Source organism: Alosa pseudoharengus, unplaced genomic scaffold (assembly GCF_046254945.1).
Source record: "Alosa pseudoharengus isolate Yale_2024_CS ecotype anadromous, Long Island Sound unplaced genomic scaffold, YU_APseudo_1.1 YU_APseudo_1.1_scf_12, whole genome shotgun sequence".
NCBI lineage: Eukaryota > Metazoa > Chordata > Actinopteri > Clupeiformes > Clupeidae > Alosa > Alosa pseudoharengus.
In genome coordinates this window covers 35,058,062-35,082,831 of record NW_027468587.1, presented here as the reverse complement: position 1 = coordinate 35,082,831, position 24,770 = coordinate 35,058,062, and the positions used below count along the sequence as shown (strand labels likewise).

The 24,770-nt window shown below is 48.8% G+C and overlaps 1 protein-coding gene across 1 annotated transcript in view; it reads left to right on the top strand.

Annotated features, from left to right (window-relative positions):
* fhod3b (formin homology 2 domain containing 3b) overlaps positions 1 to 24,770 on the top strand; it is a 104,899-nt gene that overhangs the window by 77,003 nt on the left and 3,126 nt on the right. The window contains exons 6-24 of the mRNA XM_076281079.1: positions 1,389 to 1,483; positions 2,573 to 2,684; positions 3,695 to 3,789; positions 3,913 to 4,056; positions 4,300 to 4,544; positions 8,875 to 8,994; positions 9,510 to 9,644; positions 10,796 to 10,846; positions 12,533 to 12,696; positions 15,000 to 15,548; positions 15,715 to 16,631; positions 18,181 to 18,339; positions 19,454 to 19,636; positions 20,012 to 20,131; positions 21,162 to 21,323; positions 21,659 to 21,849; positions 21,984 to 22,176; positions 22,419 to 22,472; positions 24,507 to 24,681. Of these exons, the coding sequence (XP_076137194.1) occupies positions 1,389 to 1,483; positions 2,573 to 2,684; positions 3,695 to 3,789; positions 3,913 to 4,056; positions 4,300 to 4,544; positions 8,875 to 8,994; positions 9,510 to 9,644; positions 10,796 to 10,846; positions 12,533 to 12,696; positions 15,000 to 15,548; positions 15,715 to 16,631; positions 18,181 to 18,339; positions 19,454 to 19,636; positions 20,012 to 20,131; positions 21,162 to 21,323; positions 21,659 to 21,849; positions 21,984 to 22,176; positions 22,419 to 22,472; positions 24,507 to 24,681 (3,864 nt within the window). The remainder of the gene's footprint in view (positions 1 to 1,388; positions 1,484 to 2,572; positions 2,685 to 3,694; positions 3,790 to 3,912; positions 4,057 to 4,299; positions 4,545 to 8,874; positions 8,995 to 9,509; positions 9,645 to 10,795; positions 10,847 to 12,532; positions 12,697 to 14,999; positions 15,549 to 15,714; positions 16,632 to 18,180; positions 18,340 to 19,453; positions 19,637 to 20,011; positions 20,132 to 21,161; positions 21,324 to 21,658; positions 21,850 to 21,983; positions 22,177 to 22,418; positions 22,473 to 24,506; positions 24,682 to 24,770) is intronic.

Sequence of the window (24,770 nt, the reverse complement as noted above, 5' to 3'; positions counted from 1 at the left end):
ATAGAGGACGCAGTTCTGAGCAATTTATCACCTTTTGTAGCACCATGTTGAAAGGGAATACTGGGTCATTGTTCAGGGTTCCACTTGGATGATATTGTGTGTGTGAAAGTGTGACTCTGTGGTGGGGGGACAGGACAGGCTTGAGTAATGCTCTGGGACATTGAGCAATGTAGTTTAATCCAGCATAGCGTCTCGTCACCCTCTCTGCACTATGGAAGTGGGCCTATGTGTGCATGGCATTCACCAGATGGGTTCATTGAGTGTTTTCACATGCAAGAAAGCTATTTGTCAAACTTTCAGGTGATCGGGGTCTTTGTGACATAGGAAGAGAAATCAGGAGAAGATCTGTCTTCGTCTTGCCCTCCTCTTTGTGTGTGTGTGTGTGTGTGTGTGTGTGTGTGTGTGTGTGTGTGTGTGTGACCTCTTCAGAGAGGGCTATTTTGTTCGTTCCTCTGTGTGCTCTTGTGTCTAACGGAAGCTGTGTGTTTTCAGTGCCCTCCTCAGGAGCCCCCCTGAGTCTGATTCCAGCCTTATTTATGGCTCCTGTTTCAAATGGAAGTCGTGTCATGCTCCAGTGACTCGGCCTGCTCAAATATTTTCCCTGCAGTCGAGCTGGGCAGCTGAAAGACAGCCGAGGGCTCACGTCTGTGTGTGCTCAGTCCTGTCAAGTCTGTGTGTGCGTGTGCGTGTGTGTGTGTGTGTGTTTGTCTAGGTGTGTGTTAGTCATGTGTCTACAGAAACATCCACCATTTTGATTTGAAGGAATAAACACTCTTTCCCAGTGCTGCAATGTGTTGAGTATTGTATAGATGTGGTCTACCATATGGACTACCTGTGGAGTCGAACAGACTCTTCCCTGTGCTGTCTGTCAGTCTGTCGACACCTTACTGTTAGGGTTTCGTCGTGGTTTTTGTCTTTGGAGTTGAGAAGCCTGAGACATCACTTAGAGTTGTCTGAGAGATGCCTGGTCAAGGAGATGAGTGGTTTGGATGTACAGTAGAGGATGTTTTTTACGGTCTCGGAGTAAAGCAGGGCCCCCCACTCACATCTGAGTGGACAACCACGCCAAGGTCACGACCTCGACGCACTTCACTACCACTGAGTCTCCAGTGAGTCACCCTAAAAGGGCCTTTCAAAGGAGACCACAGTTGAATCAACAGCAGAGGAAATACTAAGAGACACATGCAGAGTCATGAGCACACTCACAAGATGTGCAAATGCAACACACATATGTGCATGAGCAGACACACACACACACACACACACACACACACACACACACACTTTCTGTATAACTCTATGTTAAATGTGGAATGGAATACTGTGGTTTAACTAGAATTCTCTCTCTCTCTCCTTCTCTCTCTCTCTCTCTCTCTCTCTCTGTGCAGCTCTGGGGCAGATCATGCTGTATGTGGATGGGATGAATGGCTTGATCAGCCATAATGAAACAGTGCAGTGGCTCTACACCCTCATCGGATCTAAGGTGAAGAGCTGAACCTACAGCAGTCTCCTTCTCCCTCTCCCTTACTGTGTGTGTGTGTGTTCCTGAGTGTGTGTCTGTGTATGTGTGTGGTAAGATTGGTTCCGTGCATTTCCTGCACAAACCAATTCTTCTCGCCTCTACTCCTGTTTCCTGACTTTTTCTTCTTCTTGTTCTTCTTCCTTTATTCTCTGCCCATCTCTCCCTTTTTCTCCCTCCCTCCCTCCCTTTCTCCCTCTCTCTCCCTCTATAAATGGCCACATGTGGAATACACAGGATGGTTTTGATCAGGACAGAGACTGCTCTCCAGTTATTAGACCCAGATCCCCCTTTTGCTGCCTGTTATTCCATTTCACTGCTCACTGTTTTTCTCTGTGTATTCTATTCTTTTTTTCTGTTCTGTTCATTTCTCTTTTCTTTGTATTCTACCCTGGTCATCTCTGTCCTTTCTCTTCATTCCTCTTATGTCATATGTGTTCTTTTTCTTTCTTCTTTGTCACTCTCATTTTGTTGAAACTCTTGAGTTTTGACGATAATGTGGTGTGTGTGTGTGTGTGTGTGTGTGTGTGTGTGTGTGTGTGTGTGTGTGTTTTCTGTTAGGCCACAATAGAGTGGAACCCAAAGCTGGCTGCTTTATAAATTTGTCACAGGTCTCTCATTTGTCCTTGAGAGCTCATTCTGTAATAAAACAGTATTTGGGTGGACTTAATGTCCTGCTGTTGGTTATATAACACAATCATGACAGCATCCAAAATACAGGCGGCGTGCGGGAGGCATGAAGCATCTTCTCTGGTTTCCTCTCTGTCTGCCTGCAGCTCTTATCAAAGGCCTCCACAACACTACGCAGGAAGCCTTCACCACAGACTTACCAAATAGCATGTCATTTACTCACTGATATTGGAGCTTATCAAACTATAACACTCTTTATATCATATGTAGGCATGGTCTAAAATATACGTGGAAACCATACATGTACATACAGTGCATCTAAAGATGAGGACATGCATGTCATAGTTAAGAGGAAGACCAGCATGCTGCGTTTGTCACTGTGGTTATGTAACGTGAAAACTCTATGTTTATCACCGGCCGCAGTTCCGTCTGGTGGTGAAGACGGCCCTGAAGCTGCTGCTGGTGTTTGTGGAGTACACCGAGGCCAACGCCACGCTGCTCATCCAGGCCGTCTGCGCCGTGGACACCAGGAAAGGTCAGTGTCGCAAGAATGCTCTCCGCACACACACTGCTACCACTACATGTACATGTTTTTGTCAGCGAGCTTCCCATGGTGTACGCACACACACACACACACACACACACACACACACACACACACCGATGGAAAACGGACTTGGCACCCTGACTGTAGCTTTCATAACTTGTCCCGAGGTCTGTTTTCCTAAATGTTTGACCCTACCCAAAACGAGCTTGTTTTTGTTCCTCTCTTTCTACGACGATGTTGACATGGTAGTAGCTAAGGCCTATCGTATTCTGCCAGTATGGGACTCGGGGGGTGATGGAGATGCCTCGGGACTCCCATTACAAAGACACCAGACGCAGTTCATGTGCAATACGTGCGAGACAGATGATTGGAGCAGACCACAGGTCTCCCCCCACAGTGTGGTCGGATTACCTGTATCTTCAGAGGGGAGAAAGAGAGAGAGGGGGAGAAAGAGAGAGGGAGGGAGGGATAGACGGAGAATGAGAAAGTCCGCTCTGGACCCCTGCTGATTGTGTTGCATAATGGAGAAGAACATGATCCGTGTGTCTCTGGCTGACCTTGCTCTCGTCCTCGTAGCCTCTCTGCCCTTACCTCATGCCTGCCTTCTCCAGCATACCAACCTCTCCTCTCCTCCCCTCCCCTCCCCTCCTCTGCCCCAGACGCACACTCTCAGCCTGGCTGTGTCTCTGCTGTGCTCCCCCTCTCAGTCCCTCCATCATTACCAGAGCCAGGACCAGGGCTCACTCACCCCTACCCCACAAACCCTCGCTACTCATCACACATGCAGTAATTCACCATGAGCCTAGCCATGAAAGCAAATGCCGTTAGTAGAATAGATTCAGACCCATAGTGTCCAGTCTGGTGTCCCCTAGATGTTGGTTGTATTGAACTGTGGAGTGGTCTAGGGGAGGTGATGGGAGAGGGGGGAGAGGTGTGTACTCCTCTAGCTTTGCTACAGTGAAGGGGATCTACTTGACGGTGTGTGGTTTTGTCTGCAGGGTGTAAGCCATGGTCAAATGCCATGGAGATTCTTGATGAAAAAGATGGAGTAGACACAGAGTTGTTGGTGTATGCCATGACTCTGATAAACAAGGTAAATACATCTCATTCTTCTCTTCCTTAATATACTGCTTTATGGTATATAACCATGTTCTCTAAATACTAACCCATATATTCCTGAATCGAATCAAATGGACTTTTGTTTTGCTCCTGGTAGACGCTGGCTGGACTCCCTGACCAGGACTCCTACTATGACGTGGTGGACTGTCTGGAGGAGCAGGGCATTGAGGCCATGGCACACAGGCACCTGAACAGGAAGGGCACAGACCTCGACCTGGTGGAGCAGTTCAACATCTATGAGGTAAGGAAGCAGCCATCATCAAAAGTGCTCATGTGTCACTGTCAAGTTATAGCAGCACGACTAACTAAGGAGCTTCCTACTCAGCCACGAGATTCCAGAGGGCAGAATATCACGCAGTGACCATATGAATGACCCTATTAGATTGCGTGTGTGTGTACATGTGTTATTTGTGTGTGTATGTGTGTGTGTATGTATGTGCTGGGCTGGTTTTGAGGTGGCATGTGCCCTCTCTGTCTGTGCCAGTTGAACCTGCGGCACGAGGACGGGGACGATGAGAGCCAGCCTCCGCTCTCCGGGCGCAAGGACCGGCGGCGCGCCAGCGTGGGGGGTCCCCCGGAGAGGCGGGGCCTGGAGAGGAGGCGCAGCAGGAGACACTCCCTGCAGAACGGCAAAGGCCCCGCCTCCGCCCCGGCGTCGCCCAGCAACCACGGCCACGGCCCCAACTTCCCCTCGTTCAATGGGGCCAGGATCGAGGACATCAACGAGAGGTGAGAGAGACAGACGAGGAGAGGAGACAGGAGAGACAGGGGAGAGGTGACAGAATGAGAGAGAAGACAGAACTGACGAGAGAGAGAGAGAGATAGAGAGAGAGAGAGAGAATGAGAGAGGATCCAAGAATAGATGAAAGGAGTGCTGAGGCAGAAGTGACAGGAAAAAAGAGGGATGGGGTGATACAGCACAGAAGACAGTAAAGAAGGAAATAATCATGTGCTCAACATGTGTGGAAGTTTATGTGTAAGTCATTCCAAATGTCACCTACCACCCACTCTCTGAAAACATATGTACCCCATAAAATGTTCCACTCAAGCACGGAAGACTAGATAGGACTTGTCAGGTGCCTGTGCATTCCTCTCCATTCTCCATTCATTCTCAGTAGCGCTTTAGCATTAGCATTAGCAGGGAAACATTGGCCCCTTTCTCACGGTTTCAGTATCCTACTCTCTGGAATGGTGCATCGCTCATGCTCTTGTCTCCCAGTTGAAACCAATCTCATATTCATGAAGAATTATGATTTGTCTGGCCATAAAAGAGAGTTACTCGGCTGGTCGGCTATGCCTACATTCTTGGCATGTCTGTGCGTTAAGGCGCTGTCGTCTCGCATCCACTGTGTGAAAGGCCATGCTTTCCCACTAACCTCTCTCTGTCTCTCTCGGCTGCGGCCTCCGCTGCCGAGTCTGGCAGTCGGGTAAACACTGTCAGCAGACTAATCCTTCTCCGCAGTTCCGCTAAGGTTACTTCAGGCTGTGGTCGAGGCGCAGGGGCCAGCTCACCCACCGGAGGAATGCGTCAGGGAGCCTCGGCGTATCGCCTTTCTTATTGAGCAGAGCGTCTCAGGTGATCGGGATGGGGGGGCCGGGGGACCGGGGGAGTGGAAACCACACTTGTCAGTGAGTGGAATTCGGCGCTTCATGTGGTTTATCGTGGCTCACAGCCGGCTCCAAGTTTAGGTGCTCGTGGAGCGTTTTTGTTCTCTCTCTGCGCTGTCTTTTATCATCGTCTTTCAGCACTGTCAGCGTGCCATGTTTTAAGTAAAAATTTTAATCTCTGTTTATTTTGCAAAGACACTCACATGCAACATAAAGTTCCATAACATATATCAGGCGAATCGGCGTCAAACGTATACAGGTCAGCGGAGCTGCCCGCATTGTAAATCAGAACCGGAGATTTTGTTTTATTTCTTTGAGTGCCATGGAGAGCCACGCAGTCTCTCGCTGAGACCTTGAACTCTTCTGAGCCCTGTAGCCTCAGCATATGCTACTGTACAGTATATTACCGGACTATTGATTTACAGCCTGACAGGAGCTGAGCTGTTTAAACTGGCCACAGCAGAGCCCTCCACCAGACGTCCACCTAGTCCTTCATCGTTCACTGCACCGTGCTCCGTTTTCGCCGGCCCGCCCTAGACAAATCGAGGCCTCGATTAAGTGTGACAGGCAGTGTTTTGAAGGATGGCATGTGAAACCGGTTCTCGTAGCGGCCTCGGTCAGCAGATAGTTGATCGCGTTTGAGTCGGTCATACGAGCTTGACGTCTGCGAGCTCGCCACAGGAAATGAGAGCAGCCTTTGAGCGCCTGTGCTTTCCATATCACTAATAAAGTCCAGCCCACGGAGAGAGGGAGCCTCGATAGCACAATGCCTTTGGATGCTTTACAGCCATGCATGGGAGTTAGATCGTCAACTCAGGAGTCCTAAAACTGTACAGACACGACCATAAACCTTAAACAGTATAAAGGATGAAGTATTTGAAGTCCCACTAGTAGTCTGTGAACCAGAATTCAGCTCCTATTAAGCAGCATGTCGATTACATTTCACTTATTTTGCATGGGAAAGACATTGTAGGGAAACTATTTTTGACCTAACAAACAGTGTTTTATTGTGGTTCTAAACAGAACTTTACTGTGGTTCTACAAATTGATATTTAAAGACTCAAACCGCCAACCCACACAGCCAGCTGGATGTGTATTAAGAGATCTCAATGGTAATTGTGTGCCTCTTTGGAGAGTAATCTGTTTGTTGTGTCTGGTCCTCTGTTTGTGTCTTTTTCATGTTGTCTCTGTGTGTGTCTCCTTTTTCATCCTCTTTCCCATGTCTCTTTCCCACTGTACTCTTGATTTTCCCCTCCATCCATCCATTCCTCAATCCCTCCCTTCTACCACAGAGAGGATGAGGAGGATTATGATGAGGAGGAGGATGAGGAGGAGGAGGAGGAGGAGGAGGAAGATGTGGAACCTCAGGTCACAGAGCCCTCTAGACAGGGAACTGCCAGGTATTCTGGGAAAAGTAGTTTCTGTGTGGAGCACCTTGTTTCTTTAGCCACCAGAATCCCTAAACCCCAGAATCCTGTAATATGCTGTACATTTACACTCCAGCTTTGCCTATAGTGATTCCACAGGTCCCTTTTGTGTTTAGTACCTGTCGCTAGTTCGCTATCAACAGTTTCCTTCACTCTGCTGTTTTGTTGTTCTAGTGGGGCATTGCCAGTACCATCAGCAGTAGCTGCCACAGAGGAGGCATCTAGCTTGTGTTTGCCTTTTAAGTGCATGGTCAACCTCCTCCCTAGCGTTCCGGAGACTGTGGGGGAACCACCACGCAGGTCGGTGACCAGGGTCACCTGCGCTGCCCCGATTCGCTCCCCCCCTGCCCCAGCCACTGGCTCGCCCCTCCCCTCTCCTGGGTCCTCTCTGAGGAGAGCCGCTGTCCATGGCGGCGGCTCCCCCAGGGCCTCCTCCAGAGAGTCTGACTCCCAACTCCCCCCTGTGGCTCTCCCCCGCTCCCCCCACTCGCAGCAGGACCTGGGGGCCGCGAGGGCCGAGGCCGGGAGCCCAGGGGGCCCGTCTGGAGAGCAGCTGTGCAGGTAGAGCACCGACAGAGGCTGTGCTCTGCTTACTCTCACAGTTTACCACACTTACCGTTAGTCCCATCACATGTCAACCCTGTGTGTGTGTGTGTGTGTGTGTGTGTGTGTGTGTGTGTGTGTGTGTGTGTGTGTGTGTACTGTATGTGTGTGTGTGTGTGTGTGTGTGTGTGTGTGAGTGTGTGTGTGTGTGTGTGTGTGTGGTGCTGCTGAGGTACACAGCAGACAGAACCATGCGACAATCACAGGACCGCTGAACACAAATCAATGCTATTAAAAAGCTGTGGCTTACCTGGGCTACCAGTCCAAACATTTTACCGCTATGGAAAAGCAAAAGCACCGGGAGAGTCATTTAATAGCGCTGTACACTGGGGCTGATAAATCTTCATCGGCCCCCCTCTGCTGATTCCTGTGTAATGTAAAAGAATGCATGAGGCTCCATCAAAGAGGCGCTCTCTTCCTCAGGCCAGCAGCTGGATGTTTCTGGGGAAGACTCCTAACTTCTCCTGACATTTACCATGCATCTGCCTTTGATTGCGGCATCGTATCTCTTTTAAAGCCCAGAGAAGCCAGTGAATTAAATTGGCTAGAGAGGCCAGCATGTTTCACATTTGAGATCATTTTAATGTCCACGGTGTATAAAAGAGAGGTGATCTGACAAGCAGAAGGCACGGCCGTTTATCATGCATGTTTGCACCCCATTTCTGTCACAGTAGCATGGACGACCTGATCCACCATGTAAAGTGAACCGAGGACAACTCTTTAATACAGTCAGCTGGGGAGGACCGTAAAGAGGTCACCATTCATCTTGACCCTGTGATCTGGTCATCATCAGTGTCACATTGCAGCTTGACATTAATAATGCCGTTATGGCTTTCATAGCGATTCCATTTATGTTATTAGGAGTATCCGTTTGTAGATAAACACGGAGCTCCTTTTGATGCAAGCTCCGATTCCGGGTGCATTGTAGATACCAAATGGCATTCCCGACTATTCTCCCACACTCCCCTGAGCTGGCTGTGAGCTGGCTACATCACACACTGTGAAAACTTGTCCTCCGATTCACTTGCTGTCCACGTCTGTAGAGCCCGCTCTTTCACTCTGCTTCTCCTCCTGCCCTTCTCTGATTCAGCGTCTTCTCGCGAGATTCAGTCGTGTTTGATCTCTTGTGTCTGTTCTTCTGTCTCTCTTCCTGTTTTGTCTCCGCTTTACAGTCAGTCAGATGTTGCACAGTCAAAGACCCCATGTGCTTTCTGTATGTCTAGGGCCAGTTTTGGCCCCGCCAGGTAAGATATTCGATCAGGAAGAAAGCCACCGTTACTGACACGTCACACTCAGGATCTTAACAGCTGTCAGTCGACATTTGAATGTGTTGTATTTGTTTAGTTTTACTCACAGAATGACAGCGCTGTTCAGATAAAGTAGCCAAACTGAACGCATTTGATCCCATTTTCTCCTGACAGACACCACGGTCATGGCACCTATCCTGGCCGGTCCCACTGTGCCAGCGCTCCGTCCACCCCACAAAGCCGCTTCGCACCTTCAGCTCCTCCTTCTCCTTCTACAGAGGTCAAGACAGACAGGTAACGCTAACCAGAGCAGCAATGCCCATCAATAGCTACAGAAACCAGAGCAATGAGCCCATCATTAGCTACATGAACCAGAGCAATGAGCCCATCAATAGCTACATGAAGCAGAGCAGCAATGAGCCCATCAATAGCTACATGAACCAGAGCAGCAATGAGCCCATCAATAGCTACATGCACCAGTGCAATCCCACGGCATCCCCTTCACCTCAATCATGTGACCAGTTTCATTAACCCTGCTAATGTAACAGAGGTCGTAATTTGTCCGCCGCTCACAGCCCTCGAACCCGCCACCTCGACACACACCGGCATGGGAGACAAATGCTCTAACCACTGAGCTAAAAGCCCAGGCTCCCAACTCAGCGGTTAGAAGCGTTCTTAAGGTTAGGGGTGTAAGGATTTACACGGGCAACTAGCATGCTAGCTCAGTTTGCCTCCTATACACTAATGCTCAGCTAATCCCAACAAATGGTGAAAACTCTCGAACTGTAGCTGTCTTTCTCTCAATTCAGACCCACACTTGGGGGCTTGCTGACGTCCTCGTACCGGCAGCATCAGGAGTCTCTGGCTGCGGAGCGGGAACGACGACGCATGGAGAGAGAAGAGCGATTGCAGAGAATTGAGCGAGAGGAGAGAAGCCGCTTCAAGTGAGTGCCAGCATTCTTTTAGAACACCCACTGTGTTCTGTCATCACACCCCACCAACATCCAGCTCCTTTGCTCGATCTGCTAGCTTACCGACACACAGCCATCGACAAAAACTGAGAGTGATGTAACTCATTCATGCAACCCCCACAGATTTGGCTTCTACTCTGCAGCTCACTACCCTGTCTGAGGGTGTCCACTGTAAACGTGCAGTCCAGTGTGTTATGGTGATAAGTAATACATTAAGATAAGACCATGCAGGAGCCACTACTAAACTTTCCCAGTTAGGGGAGAACGTCTGAATTGTTTGTTCAGCCCCTTATCAGATACCGGAGCTCTGTTTTTCAAAGCTCGCCTGTGGTGGTCACTTCTTACTATGGTCATGTCTGAGCCATTATTCTCCACGGTTGCTGTGGAAGTGCTGGTCCAGTGTGATACAGCAGTCTGGCCTCTGACTGCTCTGACCATATAAAGATGCATTCTGGCCCTCGGTGTGAAAACTTTGCCCCTTGTGCTACTCTGTCATGTCATCCTGTTCCTTGTTCAATACCCAGAGAGTCACGCCATCCCAGACCATTCACCACATAAAACCAAAACAAAACACAGCAGGAGTTTAGGATTTGGGTTTTAGTCACAGAGAGCAACTTCCCTGCAATAATTAGTCAGACATCACACCAAGTTGATAAATCATCTCAATGGGTCCTGTGCCCAGACTCTTCCCGTCTCTCACAGAGTCCTGAGTGTAAACTGTTGTTGAGAGCATAAACTGACCGAAATTCTCATGGCTGATTTTTGTTCAATAACACGGATCGGGTGATCAGGGACGCCTCCGCTGTCCACTCTCTGTCCCCTTCCTGACCCCCCAGGACTCCCTCGGTCGCCACTAACATGCCGTGGAGATCTCTTAATTCCTCAGTCTCACCAAGGCACCGGGAACACTTCCAGGCTAATCTCCTTTTTATTAGAAGCCCCGTGCCAAATAAATCAGGACAATTTACTCACAAAACACGTGGAATAACACATCCGCATAGGGGGACAAAATATTACTAGCAAATCACAAACACATCTTCATATCTTCCACAATCCAAATATGTCTCTATACAGCATGCATTGCAGTACATTTGCAAATTCGTATGTCTTTTTTTTGCTTGTAGCCGAGATCACATCGACAAACGGGAGGAGGTCAGACAAGCTCGGGAGGACAGGTTTGTGATTTTATATTTATGAGTAAGAAGCCAAAGAATGTGCACACATTTTTAACCTATATACACACACTGCATCGCCGTGAACAATCAACTCTTAAGTACTTTTTTACTCAAACCTCTGCTACAACACTATCTCACAGGGAGCCATAAACGTAATATTGACATTAATAGAGCAATGGGACTCCTTGATCTCACATTTCCTTTTCTTTTAATTGAATTAAGCAACCTTTTAAAGCCCCGTGTTAAATGTCCGGCTCGAAGTTAATGAGTGAGAATTCCGCACCGATGCCAGAGAAGGCCAGGGCAGGTCAGGCCAGGCTCCTCAGCTGCAGGCAGTCCTGCTGTTCAGATTGGGGCCGTGTGGCTGCCAAACAAACGCAATCCAAAGGGCTGATGTCACCCTGAAGCCTCCCGCACGTTAAAGATCCGTTATCGGAGGAACGGTAGTCATGCACCTCGGAAGGGCCTGCTCAAACGAGCAGCAGATGTGGAGGCTGAGAGTGGCCGGAACTCCAGGTGAAATGTGTGAGTGCACCTCTTCCCAAGTTCCATTCCTGCCTTGGATTAAGATGCTTTAGCCCAAACAGGACAAGGTGTGTAATTGCCTTTCGACATGGACGTGCTCCAGATCAGGTGGATACACACACACTCTCTCTCTCTCTCTCTCTCTCTCTCTCTCTCTCTGTTTCTTTCTTTCTCACTCTGTCTCTTCTTTCCTTTTCTTCACTCTGAGAGTGCAATTCCCAACACAGCCTTCAGAGCCACACCAGAGGTTATCTCAAAAGCTAATCATACTAAAGGGTTTGATCTCACTGCTTCACTGCAGTCTTCCAGAAAGAAAACAACTGCCCCGATTTTATTGTGTCAGGCTCGAGACGGCCAAATATAGCTCAAGGCAAAATATGCATCTGGGGAAAATTTTCAGTGCAGAGCCTGTAATGGTTTTATATATTTTTACGAATAATAGCATTACATTATTTCTTTACATTTAGCCAGCAGGAGACTATAAGTAGCATTGGCTGCAGATTTGGCAGCGGCTTCCTAAAAGAATGAGTGGGAGAGGTGGAATGAATAAACACATTCCATCAGCCCAGTTCCACGTAGCAGGATGCACACACACCATACGTCCACTTTGGGCTTCCAGGCTGACCGTATGTCTTTGCCATTCTGGCCCCAAACTTTTGTATTCAATATCAGATGTCCTCCAAAGTTGTCGGCCAACAAAACTGTTTGCAGTACATGTCCATCCTCACTCCTCTTGAAAACACAACCACAGAGCAGTCATTCTTCTGAGCAAAGAATTTCTTCATTCACTTTCTTTGTGGTCGGGATTTCATAGTGTGGCCATGCCAGCTGTAATGGTTCAATCTATGAATTCAGCCTTGATGAAAATGTCCAATGTTGACATATGTCAGTATGTAGTTTGTCTTGCTGGATATAATGAATGGACAGGGAGTTTAGAACTTCATTAAATAATATTTTCATGTGGTATGTTATGTAATAATTTAATTCTCTGTAAGTTTATGTAAGTGTGTGTGTGTGTGTCTGTGTGTGTCTCTGTGTGTGTGTGTGTGTGTGTGTGTGTGTGTGTGTGTGTGTGTGTGTGTGTGTGTGTAAGCTATGGTAAGGTGCACCGTGATAGATGTCTATCCTGTATCCTGAAGGCTGTGTGTGTTGTGTGTGCAGGTATAAACAGGTGGAGAGGATGGCAGCAGAGGAGTATGAGCGGGAGCGTGTGAGAGCGCCACCTAGAGGTCGCACAGAGATCACGCTGAGCCTGAGCTCCCGGAGCACCGCCTCGTCTCACAGTCCCACTCCGGAGTCTGTCACACGCACACACACTACGCACGGTAAACACCTCCACCATGCCAACAACATCAACTCGGACTTATTTGTTAATGATTTTCACTTGAATTACTTATTTTATTCCCAGAAACTAAAATAAGCTTAACATTACACTGTAGATCTTAATCATAGTTTTGAGCTGGAACCACAATAAAGAATTAGTGCTTATCGTGTTCTGGGTTTGGCTGTTCCAAACCTTGTTTAGAGGTTTAGAGAACATCTATGCATGTTGGCAGGCCGGGGTTGTTTTGGTGTAATGGTGTAGCACCACAGGTTCTCTACGGGTTCTCCCTGTCCACCTGCTGCTCCTACTGTGAGCAGAAACCTCCCCTGGCACTAGACCCTTAAAACCGTCAGATAGAAATCAGCAGGGTGTTTCTGGGCATGCACCCTGACTTCCTGGGCAAAAGATTACACAACAGTCAGGTATTACAGCTTACTGACTAACTGGCAGGCTGCTGAATGCTGAATGCTTGTCGGAGCTGCTGGAGGACCCAGCTCCTCTTGGGAGCATCACTGCACTCCAGCAGCACAAACAAACGAGAGATTAGCTGCTGAGCCGCACTCGCTGGGAGTCTCAGGGGCATGGGGCGGCTGGCCGCTGTCAGGGTCGGCTCGGTGGAAACTGCACCGCACCGAACCACACCGCGGCTCTGGCTGCCCCGGGCCGGCTGATTTGTAATGTGATTTTTAGTGTGGTCCGGCCTCGGGTCCGGGCTTGTGGTGGAAGCAGGGCGTTGTGTGCGTCTGGACGCCTCTTCCTGCATCCCCAAGCCCAAGCCTCCCTCCTCCTCTCCCTGCATCCCCAAGCCCAAGCCTCCCTCCTCCGCTGTGGGAACAGGGGAATCTGAGACCCAGGAAGAGGTGAGGGTGTTGAGCGACTCCTCCTGCTTGCCGAATCACAGACCGATCGGCGTACAGTCGAATCAGACGGAAATATGAACCGTTTCGGATTCTCTGGCAAGGGAGCTCACTCTCATGGTGCAGAGGGAATTTCTGTGTTTTATTGACTTGTTTTTCAAATGCCAGCAAAGAAAAAAACATTAGTTGGACACAAAGTGGAGGGAATTCCATTCAGTCAGACGCTGAAGGTCAGCTGGCGGTGGGATGTGGGGCATCCGTCCAGCAAGAGAGGGAAACGGGAGGCTAAGGCTCTAAGCTGCTAAAACTATAGCTGACTGGTCACACACAGAATGCTGCTCTTGCAGTCACAGTGACACAGCACAGCGCCACAGACAGTCCTCCAGCAGTAGCCCTTCATGAACGCTGGAGGCAGGATGCGAGAGCTGTCTGAGACATGTGGTGTGTTTTGGGGAGTTGTCCAAGCCACAGTGTTTAAATACACCATAAGAATGGCCACGTTTCCATACAGTAGGCATAGAGCTCATGGCCCGGGCCACGGGTGGGACCAGTGCACGTCTGCACAAGGCGTTTATGTTTTTGTATCCACTAACTGCTGGAGGCTTACAACACACATCAAAGAAATGACTTCCCTCAAGCCGTTTAATATAAACAGGAGCAAGGGATGTGAGGATTGAGGCGGTGTCATTAGTTTTTCTGTGCTGAAATGTTCAAGTGAGTGGAGTGGAGAAGCCATTATCTACTGCATTAGTGTTTGCGAGAGCCCATACCTCCCGGCAAGGCAGGGTTTGTTTTGACATCCTCCTGTGTGGAAGACATTTTTCCACTTGTTTGACTTCACCGCATGGAGATAGGAAGAGGAGTGTTTGAACACATCGGCTGTGGTGAAAGAGGAATGCAGACGCTGGGCTGGTGTGTATATGTTAATAATGAGCATGGATGGCTCATATGGAGTAGATTAATTGTTAGGAAGTGGTACCTACAGCTGTGGTGAGAGAGTAACTGTAAGCTTGGCCTAATCTCTGTCACTAGAGTACAGTAGTGCAGCACAAGAGACGCAGATGCCAAGTGCAATCACAAAGAGGGCTGATCGATGAAAGAGAGCAGGAACTGTTGTTCAGTGTCCCTCAATTTTACATAAGAGTTTATCACAGGAAAACAGATTGTTCTCTTGAAGTAATTACCACTATTAGACAGGTACTTAAAATGCACTTGAGGGCAATTGAAATGTATTGCTTTAAGAGTCTCATTTCCAGAGAGAGGGAATGTTCTGCGACCCTGTCTGTCTCTCCCTCTCTCTCTCTCTCTCTCTCTCTCTCTCTCTCTCTCTCTCTCTCCCTCTCTTTCTCTCTTTCTCTCTCTCTCTCTCTCCCTCTCTCTCTCTTTCCCTTGCTTTCTCTCCCTCTCTTATGTTTGCTCTCTCGTCTTTCTTTCCCATGTCCTTCAGTAAATGAGCTCCGGTCTAAGCCAAGCCGTGACCCACAGGCTCCTGCCCGTTCAGGAGTGGAGCCGCCGCCGGCGTCTGCCTCCCCCTCAGCAGCACCTCCCCCAGGCGCTCCCTCGCCTCACTCCCCCTCCGGCGCAGACCAGCGGCACTCAACCAAGGAGCTCGCCGCCTCCGAGCCACACACACAGCAGATTGAGGAGCAGCAGCAGCAGGAGGAGCAGGAGGAGGAGAGGACGCAGGAACATGCAGCAGAGCTGAAGCCAGGAGCCGAGCTGCAGCCACAGGTGGTGGTGGAGGAGGAGAAGACAGGTGTAGAGGTGGAGGTGGAGGAGGAGGAGGCTGAGGGAGAGATGGAGGCGGAGGACGAGTCGGAGAAGGAGCAGATCCTGGAGAGGGAGGCGGAGGAGAGCAGCCTCCTGAGTGAGAAGGAGAGGCAGAACGAGGAGGTGAACGAGAAGGACAACTGCTCAGCCTCCAGCATCTCCTCAGCAAGCAGCACACTGGAGAGGGAGGAGAAGGAGGAGAAACTCAGCAGTGACAATAACTCAGGTAGGACAAACACAGCCACAACTTCACACTCAACCTATATCACACTCTCTCCTATCCAAGAGTGTCCTATACGCACTTTGGAAGTAATGTAAACAATGCTCTGCTATGCTCCACGCAGTGTCGTTGTTGTCATGTCTGAGCATGTTATGGACTACTCTCATTTCAGGCCAGTGGTCCGAAGATGTGGATGCCAATGATCAGTGTAGAAAGGTGCTCAATGGCTCCCGTTTCAAGCTGGATAAACTGTACGGCGGCCAGAGCCAGAGGCCACTAGATGAGGAGGAGAAGGAGAAGGAGAGCGAGAGGGACGAGAAGCAGAGCGTGGGTCAGGACCTGACCATCCGCATCTCCACGCTGGAGGCACGGCAGCAGGCCGGCGAGGAGAACCTCAAGAAGATGGACAAGGGTCACCTGGACAACCAGGGCAACGTGCGGGCGGTGGCCGAGAAGTTCGGAGATCTGGTCAAGGGCCTGGTGTCGCCAGCGGAGGTGGAGGCCCTCGAGAAGCAAGCGCAGGAGAAGCAGCTGTCGGACAAGAGCCCGTCCCCGTCCACGCCGATCGCTCCGCCCCCGCTTCCAAAGAAGGAGTCGGACCAGATCTGGGACCAGCTGATGGCCTGCCCCCGCGAGCTGCGCATCAAGGAGATGAACTTCACCGACCTGACGGAGGCCGACGACGTGGACATCCTGGACACGGTCAGCGCGTTCGGCTCCTCGAACCTCACGCCTCCGCCGCTGCCCCCGCCCCACTGTTTGTCTGCGCTGCCTCCCCCCCCGCCCCTCATGGGCTGCCCCCCTCCCCCACCCATGCCCGGCATGCGGATGCCACCCCCTCCGCCCTTCATCGCGCCATACCCGCCGCCAGGCTCGCCGATGATGAACAGGGGAGAAGCGCCACACTTCCAGAAGAAGAGGAAGACCATCCGGCTTTTCTGGAACGAGATCCGGCCGGCAGACTGGCAGTACCCCGGCCAGAAGAACAACAGGGAATCCCTGTGGTCCAAGCTGGAGCCCGTCAAAGTGGACACGTCCAAGTTGGAGAACCTGTTTGAGACCAAGTCCAAGGAGCTACCCGTCACAAAGGTGAGTCTGCGGATGTGTTATGTTTATTGTCGCCATACATTGCCTTAAACATGCCAGTACAGATTGAATGTGGTCAGCCTCCAGGAATAGATAACTGAGTCCAGATCAACTGAGCTGGGGAGAAGAAATTAGGAGAAAATGATGTTGTGAAAAAGTCCATAAATCACATGCAACAAATCATCTCCATTCAGGAATACGTGTAAGCTGTAGTGCTTGCAGTGGAGGGGATTGTTCACAATGCAAGTGCATGAACTGCATATTCCTCTGAATGCATCGTAGGCCTCCGCCCGCACGGCTGGAGCTGTTAGGGTGAGATGTAAGGACTTGAGATACGACGAGATGAGACGCTTCGGCTTCGAGTCAAACGGCACTGACAAATTCTCCCCATTTATCTGTCATTTCCTATCTTGAACCCTGGCAGAGACGAATGCAATGCTGTAAATATTTAGTGGATCTGGCCTAAGTTTATGACCACATCCTGTGGTTAGCTATCGTCGTTATCAGAAAATATACCCTGTCTACGTGGGAGCCAGTAAGGAGAAAGGTGCTCATTATGAGTAAATGTAATGCCGCCCTACTCTGGGCTTTGACAACTCCATCGCACGTATTTTCACTGCTCCACCATTAATCTGATTTTATTCCGGAATTTGATTAATCGCTAATGATAGCTTCGGTAAAATTTATGAGCGCTGTCTTGGAAGCATGGGATAGAAGCGCTCCAGAGCCGAACCCTTGGAAATGCTTTCCAACAGCTGAAGTCAATTTCACTCTTCCCATCAGCTCCCTGCCCCTTCCGCCTGTCATGGCCAGTAAAAAAGCCCCAACCGCCGTCCCCAGCCCTCTCCAAACTTCCCATCAAAGTCCCAAAAATAGCCCTCAGGTGCTCGCATGTTTAACAGTTCTGCACTTAGGATAACATCAGATCCGTATTTATATCATATGAAGGCACGTTTATAGTAATTGCCCACATGAAAGACATTCCTTTCCCATTCATTTCAGCAGCCAATAGAAACCGAAAGTCTAGGCTGAATTGTTCTTTTTTATCTTGGGTGTGTGTAGATCCCTATCATAAACATCTCAACCTCAATTGAAACCTCTGAAATAAAAGGACTTGCACAGTTTAACATGGGAATAAAAGACTAGGATATTATTAAATGCCGAGGGTGCCATATATTGTGGGTTTTCTTCATATGGTTGTCTGAGAGAGAAAATCAGTTAGTCTGATCTATCAGTCCTCTTGTAGCTGAACTAAAGTAGGGTTAGGATGAAAGCTTGCACAAAGCTACACTAACCGCCAGAGAACTATGAAAGAGTAAGACAATGAAGGGGGCCGCGCTAAGCCAGGGAGCTGTCTCCCTTATGTGAAATATACTTTTCTGCAGTGGCATTGCCAACATTCTATCCAAGCAGGAGGACAAACTCTCAGCAGACAGCAGAAGCGTGTTTTGTTTACCATGGTGTTCTCTCATCATTCCTTCTCTCTCTCTCTCTGTATGCATGCATGCATGTGTGTGTGTGTGTGTGCGTGTGTGTTTTTGTGTGTGCACAGAAAACAGCTGCAGATGGCAAACGTCAAGAGATTATTGTCCTGGACTCCAAAAGAAGTAATGCCATCAACATCGGCCTGACAGTCTTACCGCCTCCCCGCACCATTAAGACAGCCATCCTCAACTTTGATGAGTACGCGCTGAACAAGGAGGGCATCGAGGTAATCGTTAAGCTTTATATGTTTTGGTGTTTTATGTTCCTGTTTGACTGAAGGTGGATACAGTGGCCACAGCAAACAAAATGAGTGCTTGGCGTCTGCTGACTACAGTTGTGCTATGTTCCTTTAAAGACTTTATGTTCCCTCACTTCAGACGGCATACATATATCATTTATAAACATTTCCAGATTTCAACATGAAAGCATTTTTTGACCGAATATACATGTCCCTTAGCTGGGTTATGAGCAGTAAAGAGGACACTAGCTGTGATGGTGCTGGTAAACAAAGCCATTATGTTAAGTGCCTTGTCCAAAATAAACTCTCAGAACCTGCTCTGCAAGAACACAAACATTTTCTGTGCGTCTGCACCATTGAATGCTGTTTCTGTTCACTCCAAAGCAAAGGCGTGGTAAGTTGGGTTTTGCCACCACGCCGACAAGACATGTGGTTTCCCTGTTGGAATGATGTGTTTTCTGCCAGTGGTCTCGTAATTAATCACCGCGATGATGAAAGGTTAGCGAAGTGGGCACGGCGTAAGGTTGTCTCAGACCATAATCTACACCTTCCAAGGCCAGTGCAGTGGTGCCACATCCTCTGCGCTCTCACTTGTTCGGTATGTTGTGTGTGTTCTGTGCCATGGGAACGTTGCACAGTGGTACTCTGACCTACCTTGAATGTCTGTGGTGGGAAGATGACGTTTGGCCTACAGACGACCACAGGGAGTTCGACTTTCCACACAGGCGCTCACCAGGGAAAACGCATAGCTGGATTGGCTCCATGTCTTTTCGTCAGTGTGTGTGTGTATGTGTGTGTGTGTCTGTGTGTGTGTGTGTGTGTGTGTGTGTGTCTGTGTGTGTATTAACAACGTCATTCTGAGGACAATGAGAAAAGATCTCTTTCCATACAGACACTCCCCGGCATGATGAATCACTTGACCTTCATCAAGGTCACCCGTCTTCATCAGATAAGCGTTCTCCCCTGGGGCCAGTGTGTCAGCAGATAACGTGTGACGCACTGGCCCCCAACCCCAAGCCCCCTCGTGAAAGCGGCTCTCTCGCTCGCCGTCGCCAACTCTCTCATCTCCTCTTTCTTCTTCTTCTTCTTCTGCTCCACGTAGAAAATTCTCACCATGATCCCCACGGAGGAGGAGAAGCAGAAGATCCAGGAGGCCCAGCTGCTGACCCCGGAGGTCCCGCTGGGCAGCGCCGAGCAGTTCCTGCTCACGCTCTCCTCCATCACCGAGCTGTCCGCCCGCCTGCAGCTCTGGGCCTTCAAGATGGACTACGACACCATCGAGAAGGTCAGTGACGTCCAGCAGCAATGCACTAGCTGTAGCCAGACAGTATCTTGGCCCCCTGTGGTCATTGTGTTCCTTCCAAAGAGACTTGTCGTGAAGGAAGCCCATTAGGGATTTTAAGATCAAAAGGATTTTATTTGTCACGAATGGGTTTGTTTTGTTTCTGCTTTGTTTTGTTGTTGCTTTATTACTCAGAGATGCGGATTAAAGAGAAGGGCTCTTGTTCTCTCTGAATGCAGCTTGTTTCAGGGTGAAATGAACAAAATGAGAGGCATATTGTTTACTCCTTGACCTTTCGACAACAACAGCGTGCAACAAGTCCTAATGCGCAGACTTTCTCTCTCTCTCTCTCTCTCTCTCTCTCTCTCTCTCTCTCAGGAAGTGGCTGAGCCCATGCAGGACCTGAAAGAAGGCATGGAGCAGCTGGAGAAGAACAAGACACTGCGCTACATCCTGTCCACGCTACTTGCCATCGGCAACTTCCTCAACGGCTCAAACGTGAGTGGGCATCTGTCCACCTGTCTCTCTCTGTCTGTCTGTCTGGCCTGGCCCTGAATCACCCCCCTCCCCCCCTCCCCTCCCCATTCTCTGCGACCCAGCGCACTGCCATACTCTCTTGGCCAGGCTAACACAGTCTCTCTGTTAGCAGCTGTGAGGGCCTCTCTGAGTGCCATTTGTCTTCTGGCAGACAACCACTTTTTATGAATGACTGAGCTCACAGCACCCAAAGCTGCCTTTTTAGGGCTTTTATTTTTATTTTAGTTTTTTTTTTATCCAAGAGTGGGATCATATGTCTAGCAGTGGTTGCTGAAAGAAAGAACAAATAAAAGGATGTGTGTGTTCAGCTGTGTGTACAGATGTGTATGTGTGAGTGTGTGTGTGTGTGTGTGTGTGTGTGTGTGTGTGTGTGTGTGTGTGTGTGTGCGCTATGAATAAATTGAGGTCCCATTGTTTGATCTGAAAAAGACTCACGCTGTCAGAAAAGGAGTCAATATGAGTAAACACACTGTTGGTTGAGGCTTTTAAGATCTTGGGTTTTGTCATTTACAGTAAAACCATTAGAAACAGGCGCACGATCAAAGCAAGCCCAAATTATGATTCAGTGCAAACGATGTCTTGTAGGACATTTCCCTTTTCAGCTCTGTTGTGGTGGAGCTCGGAACGGGCTGGTCTCTTGCCAGGGAGTTACCGTATGTTCCTGTAGCTGATTGAGGATCTGTTCATCATAAACTAATTACTCTTTTTCCCTGAGCCCCTTTGCAGGATGCGGGGAACCGGAATAGTCTACATTTTAACAGCGAGGGCGGCAAACTGCTCTGCTCAGCGTGCTTTAATGTTATGCAAGAGTGTGTGGTCTGTTTGAGATGGAACGTTAGAAGTTTAGATAGGTTCATCAGCTGTTGTTTACACCATATGATGTGTCATTTGACGTCCCTTAACCCAGAGAAAGTCAATTTATATTCTGCATCTTTGTGTGTGTGTGTGTGTGTGTGTGTGTGTGTGTGTGTTTGTGTGTGTGTGTTTTCAGGCGAAGGGTTTTGAACTGAGCTATCTGGAGAAAGTTCCAGAAGTGAAGGACACGGTGCACAAACAGTCTCTCCTTCACCACGCGTGCTCCATCGTGGTGGAGAGGTTTCCAGACAGTTCGGACCTCTACTCGGAGATCGGGGCCATCACACGCTCTGCCAAGGTATGAAGAAAGCTATCGTTATGAATAGGAATTCACATTGGAGCAGAGAGCCAGACTTTACTCAGGGCAGTCGAGAGGGTTTTGTAACTCGAGAGCAGCCGTACAAAAGGAAGCACTTATCTGACCAGACATAACCATCTGCAGCTGTGTGGCAGCACATTCTGTGACTTTACATTTTTCACTGTCCGCAGCAAGTTGCTTGGCATTTTGATGTCCGCGGGTTTTTGCCCTTATCGTAGCGCCGGTAATAAACACCCTCTCTGGACGACCCTGGCGACCCCATGCAGGAAGCGCTGCTAACAGATGTGGTTGTGTTTCCACTGCGCTCTGTCCAGGTGGACTTTGACCAGCTCCAGGAGAACCTCAGCCAGATGGAGCGGAGGTGCAAAGCATCGTGGGACCACCTCAAGGTCATCTCCAAGCACGAGATGAAGCCGTCGCTCAAGCAGAGGATGTCCGACTTTCTGAAGGACTGTGCCGAGCGGATCATCATCCTGAAGATCGTCCACCGCAGGATCATCAACAGGTAAAGCCACGGGGAGGCTCCACACACTGGCCTTACACTGGGATTAAAGCCATATAATACACTCAAAAGGCTTTATGAAAGGGGTGCATCTCTTGTAGTGGTCAGCTCATATGTCTGTCCTGCTGCCCTGCCAGGTTCCATGCCTTCCTGCTGTTCCTGGGCCACCCGGCGTACACGGTGCGTGACGTGAGCGTGCACCGCTTCAGTAAGATCCTGAGCGAGTTTGCGCTGGAGTACCGCACCACGCGCGAGCGCGTCCTTCAGCAGAAACAGAAGCGGGCCAACCACAGAGAGAGGAACAAGACCCGGGGCAAAATGATCACAGATGTAAGTGCTCATCTGCCCTGTGATACCATGTGCACAGCCATTTCATCACCTCCACACTGTTTACCCGTGTCATTACATGTGTCATCTCGGCTTTGACACACACACACATTATATTTGACATGGTGTATACTATAGGGGAAAAAAACACCACCAGTTAGATTCAAACTGTTGACCTACTTGGCAACTTAATGACATGACTGCTGGATTTGACCAAGCTGGCCGTGTGGCTTCTCCCATGTTAGCATCTCCAGCCCTCCTCCTTGATGGGGAGCTTCAGTGGGGCTCCTCCAGGAAAGGTATGGCACGACTTGGAGCCCCTCCAGCTGCTCACCCCACTGCAGAGCTGGCTTTGCGCACGTGCTGCTCACTGCCTAACAGATGCTTGAAACACATCATGGTTTACAGTACAATACATCAGTGAGGCCTGATGGCAATGCTCAAGCACTCCAAATGTGTATTTGCAATAGACACATGGGTGTGAGTCTAAACCATGCTCCTATTTTAGATCAACACTAGCTATGCACAAGGCCATGAGTAAACCAAACATCTTGTCACTCAGAAGCAGAGCATTGATGAGAACACTGAGCCCTCGGAAAGAACGAATGCAGCACATACATTTTACCCTCACCCAGCAGTAGAAAGACAATCAGGAAATACAAATCTGCAAGGAAATTGAAAAATGACCACTGGTAGATCACTATGAAATTCAGCATAAGCCTTATACTTATTTGATCAGAGGAAAATAGAATATTTATCAGCATAATTACTGTAGCTGTGCACTTATAACAATCACATCATCCATCAACTCATTAGATGTTATATTCAGCCTTTGTAAACTAATATTTCACATAAATCTAATAAGTTGCTTAACTTTACTGCTACAGTAAGTATAACCTACTTGAGTGGAACCTTCTCCTTCCCAGTCCACACACATAAATCAAATCTTCATATCACTTGTGTTAGTCAATGCACTTTTCTTCATATCACTTGTGTTGGTCAATGCACTTTTCTTCATATCATTCTTGTTACTTTTTTCTGACTATTTTCTAAATACTGTTGGGGCATATCAAATCTCTGTCCTTGTTTGCATCTTCATTTCATAATTCCTTTATCCTTAGAGTGATGATGAAGAGGATGGGGAGGTACAGTACTGTGTGTGTGTGTGTGTGTGCGTGCATGTGTGTGTGTGTGTGTGTGTGTGTGTGTGTGTGTGTTGCATGATGGAAGCTACAGTGTGCATGTGATGTCTGTGTTTTCTGGTCACCCTTTGCTGACAGTGTGTTTTAGTGTTAGATTTCCCTTCTCTCTCTCTCACACACACACACTCACATTCTCCATATGGCCTCAGTTGAACTGCTAGTCTCAGGCATTTGAATGTTCCGCCTTTCAACATCTCTGTCAGAGATCTTTGATGCAGAGAGACAGCAAAGCCGACCGCTGGCTTCAGAAGCTCCACATTAAAGCTCCATCTCGTCATTGATGGCGTGTGCATTCAATCAGTGCTTTTTTACTCAGTCACCATTAATCTAAACAGCCCTGCTTTAAACAGAAATGCTTTAGCAATGGGCACTTCAGTTCCTACAATGCAGCTCTGCAGCACAGAACATTATTGGTCCTGGATGTTATTATTGAGTCTATTGTCTTGCACCACACACACACACATCCAAAATTGGACAAGCAAGTGCAGAATGATTAGGACAAATGGTTCCTCAGAAGCTTCCTTGTCAGTTGCCTCGCATGCAATTCCATCCATAACCTAATATGGTTGTAGATGGACCAAAACATTCTGTGAGGACTAAATTGACAGGACTCGTGCAGCAGACCAGATACGGTTACTCTCAGAAGATGGTTACCTGCTGAGCCTGTTTTATGAGCGCTCAGGAAGATCATTGGCTTCCATGGGTTGTGTATTTTGTTGGTTGAACTAATTTATAGTATGTAGTAATGTGTGTGTTTTTGTTTATCTATCACTCTGGAGTAAAACATGCTAACCTTTGTTTATTGTGTGTATTTGTGCATCCTAACTGAGATACTGAGAACTCAACATGTTCAATGCATGGTTTTAAAATTCACAGTTAATGAGTGAAGTGATGATTTAGTGAATTAAGAAACTATTATAAATAGTGGACAATTTTGAATGAAATGTAATATCCTACATTAGTCTTCAGTGTGATTCCTGACAACTATTTCTAACCTGCATTTGTTTTTTCAAAGTGCTTGGTGTCAAATTACGTTTCAGACTCGGCCAAGATGGATGTTGGTAGAAGGTGATAACTGGGATGTTGACTTTGATAAATGCATCTGACGATGTTTCTCCTTTCTGTCCTCAGGGAGGGAAGTTTGGCGGCTCAGGCCCCGAGGCTCCGGAGGCGCAGGGTCTGGGATACGCTGAGAGTGCTGCCGAGCATGAGAGCATGAAGGCCGTTCTGAAGGGCAGCCTGCAGGGCAGCGACAGCAGCACCTCGGTGGTTCCTGGTCTCCGCACAAGGACCAGAGCCAACAGAGGTAAGAGAGCGTCTGCTGAACACCCCACACAGCAGTGACCCAACAGTGACCCAAGGCACACAGGGCTGATCCACATCAACTGTGAGCGC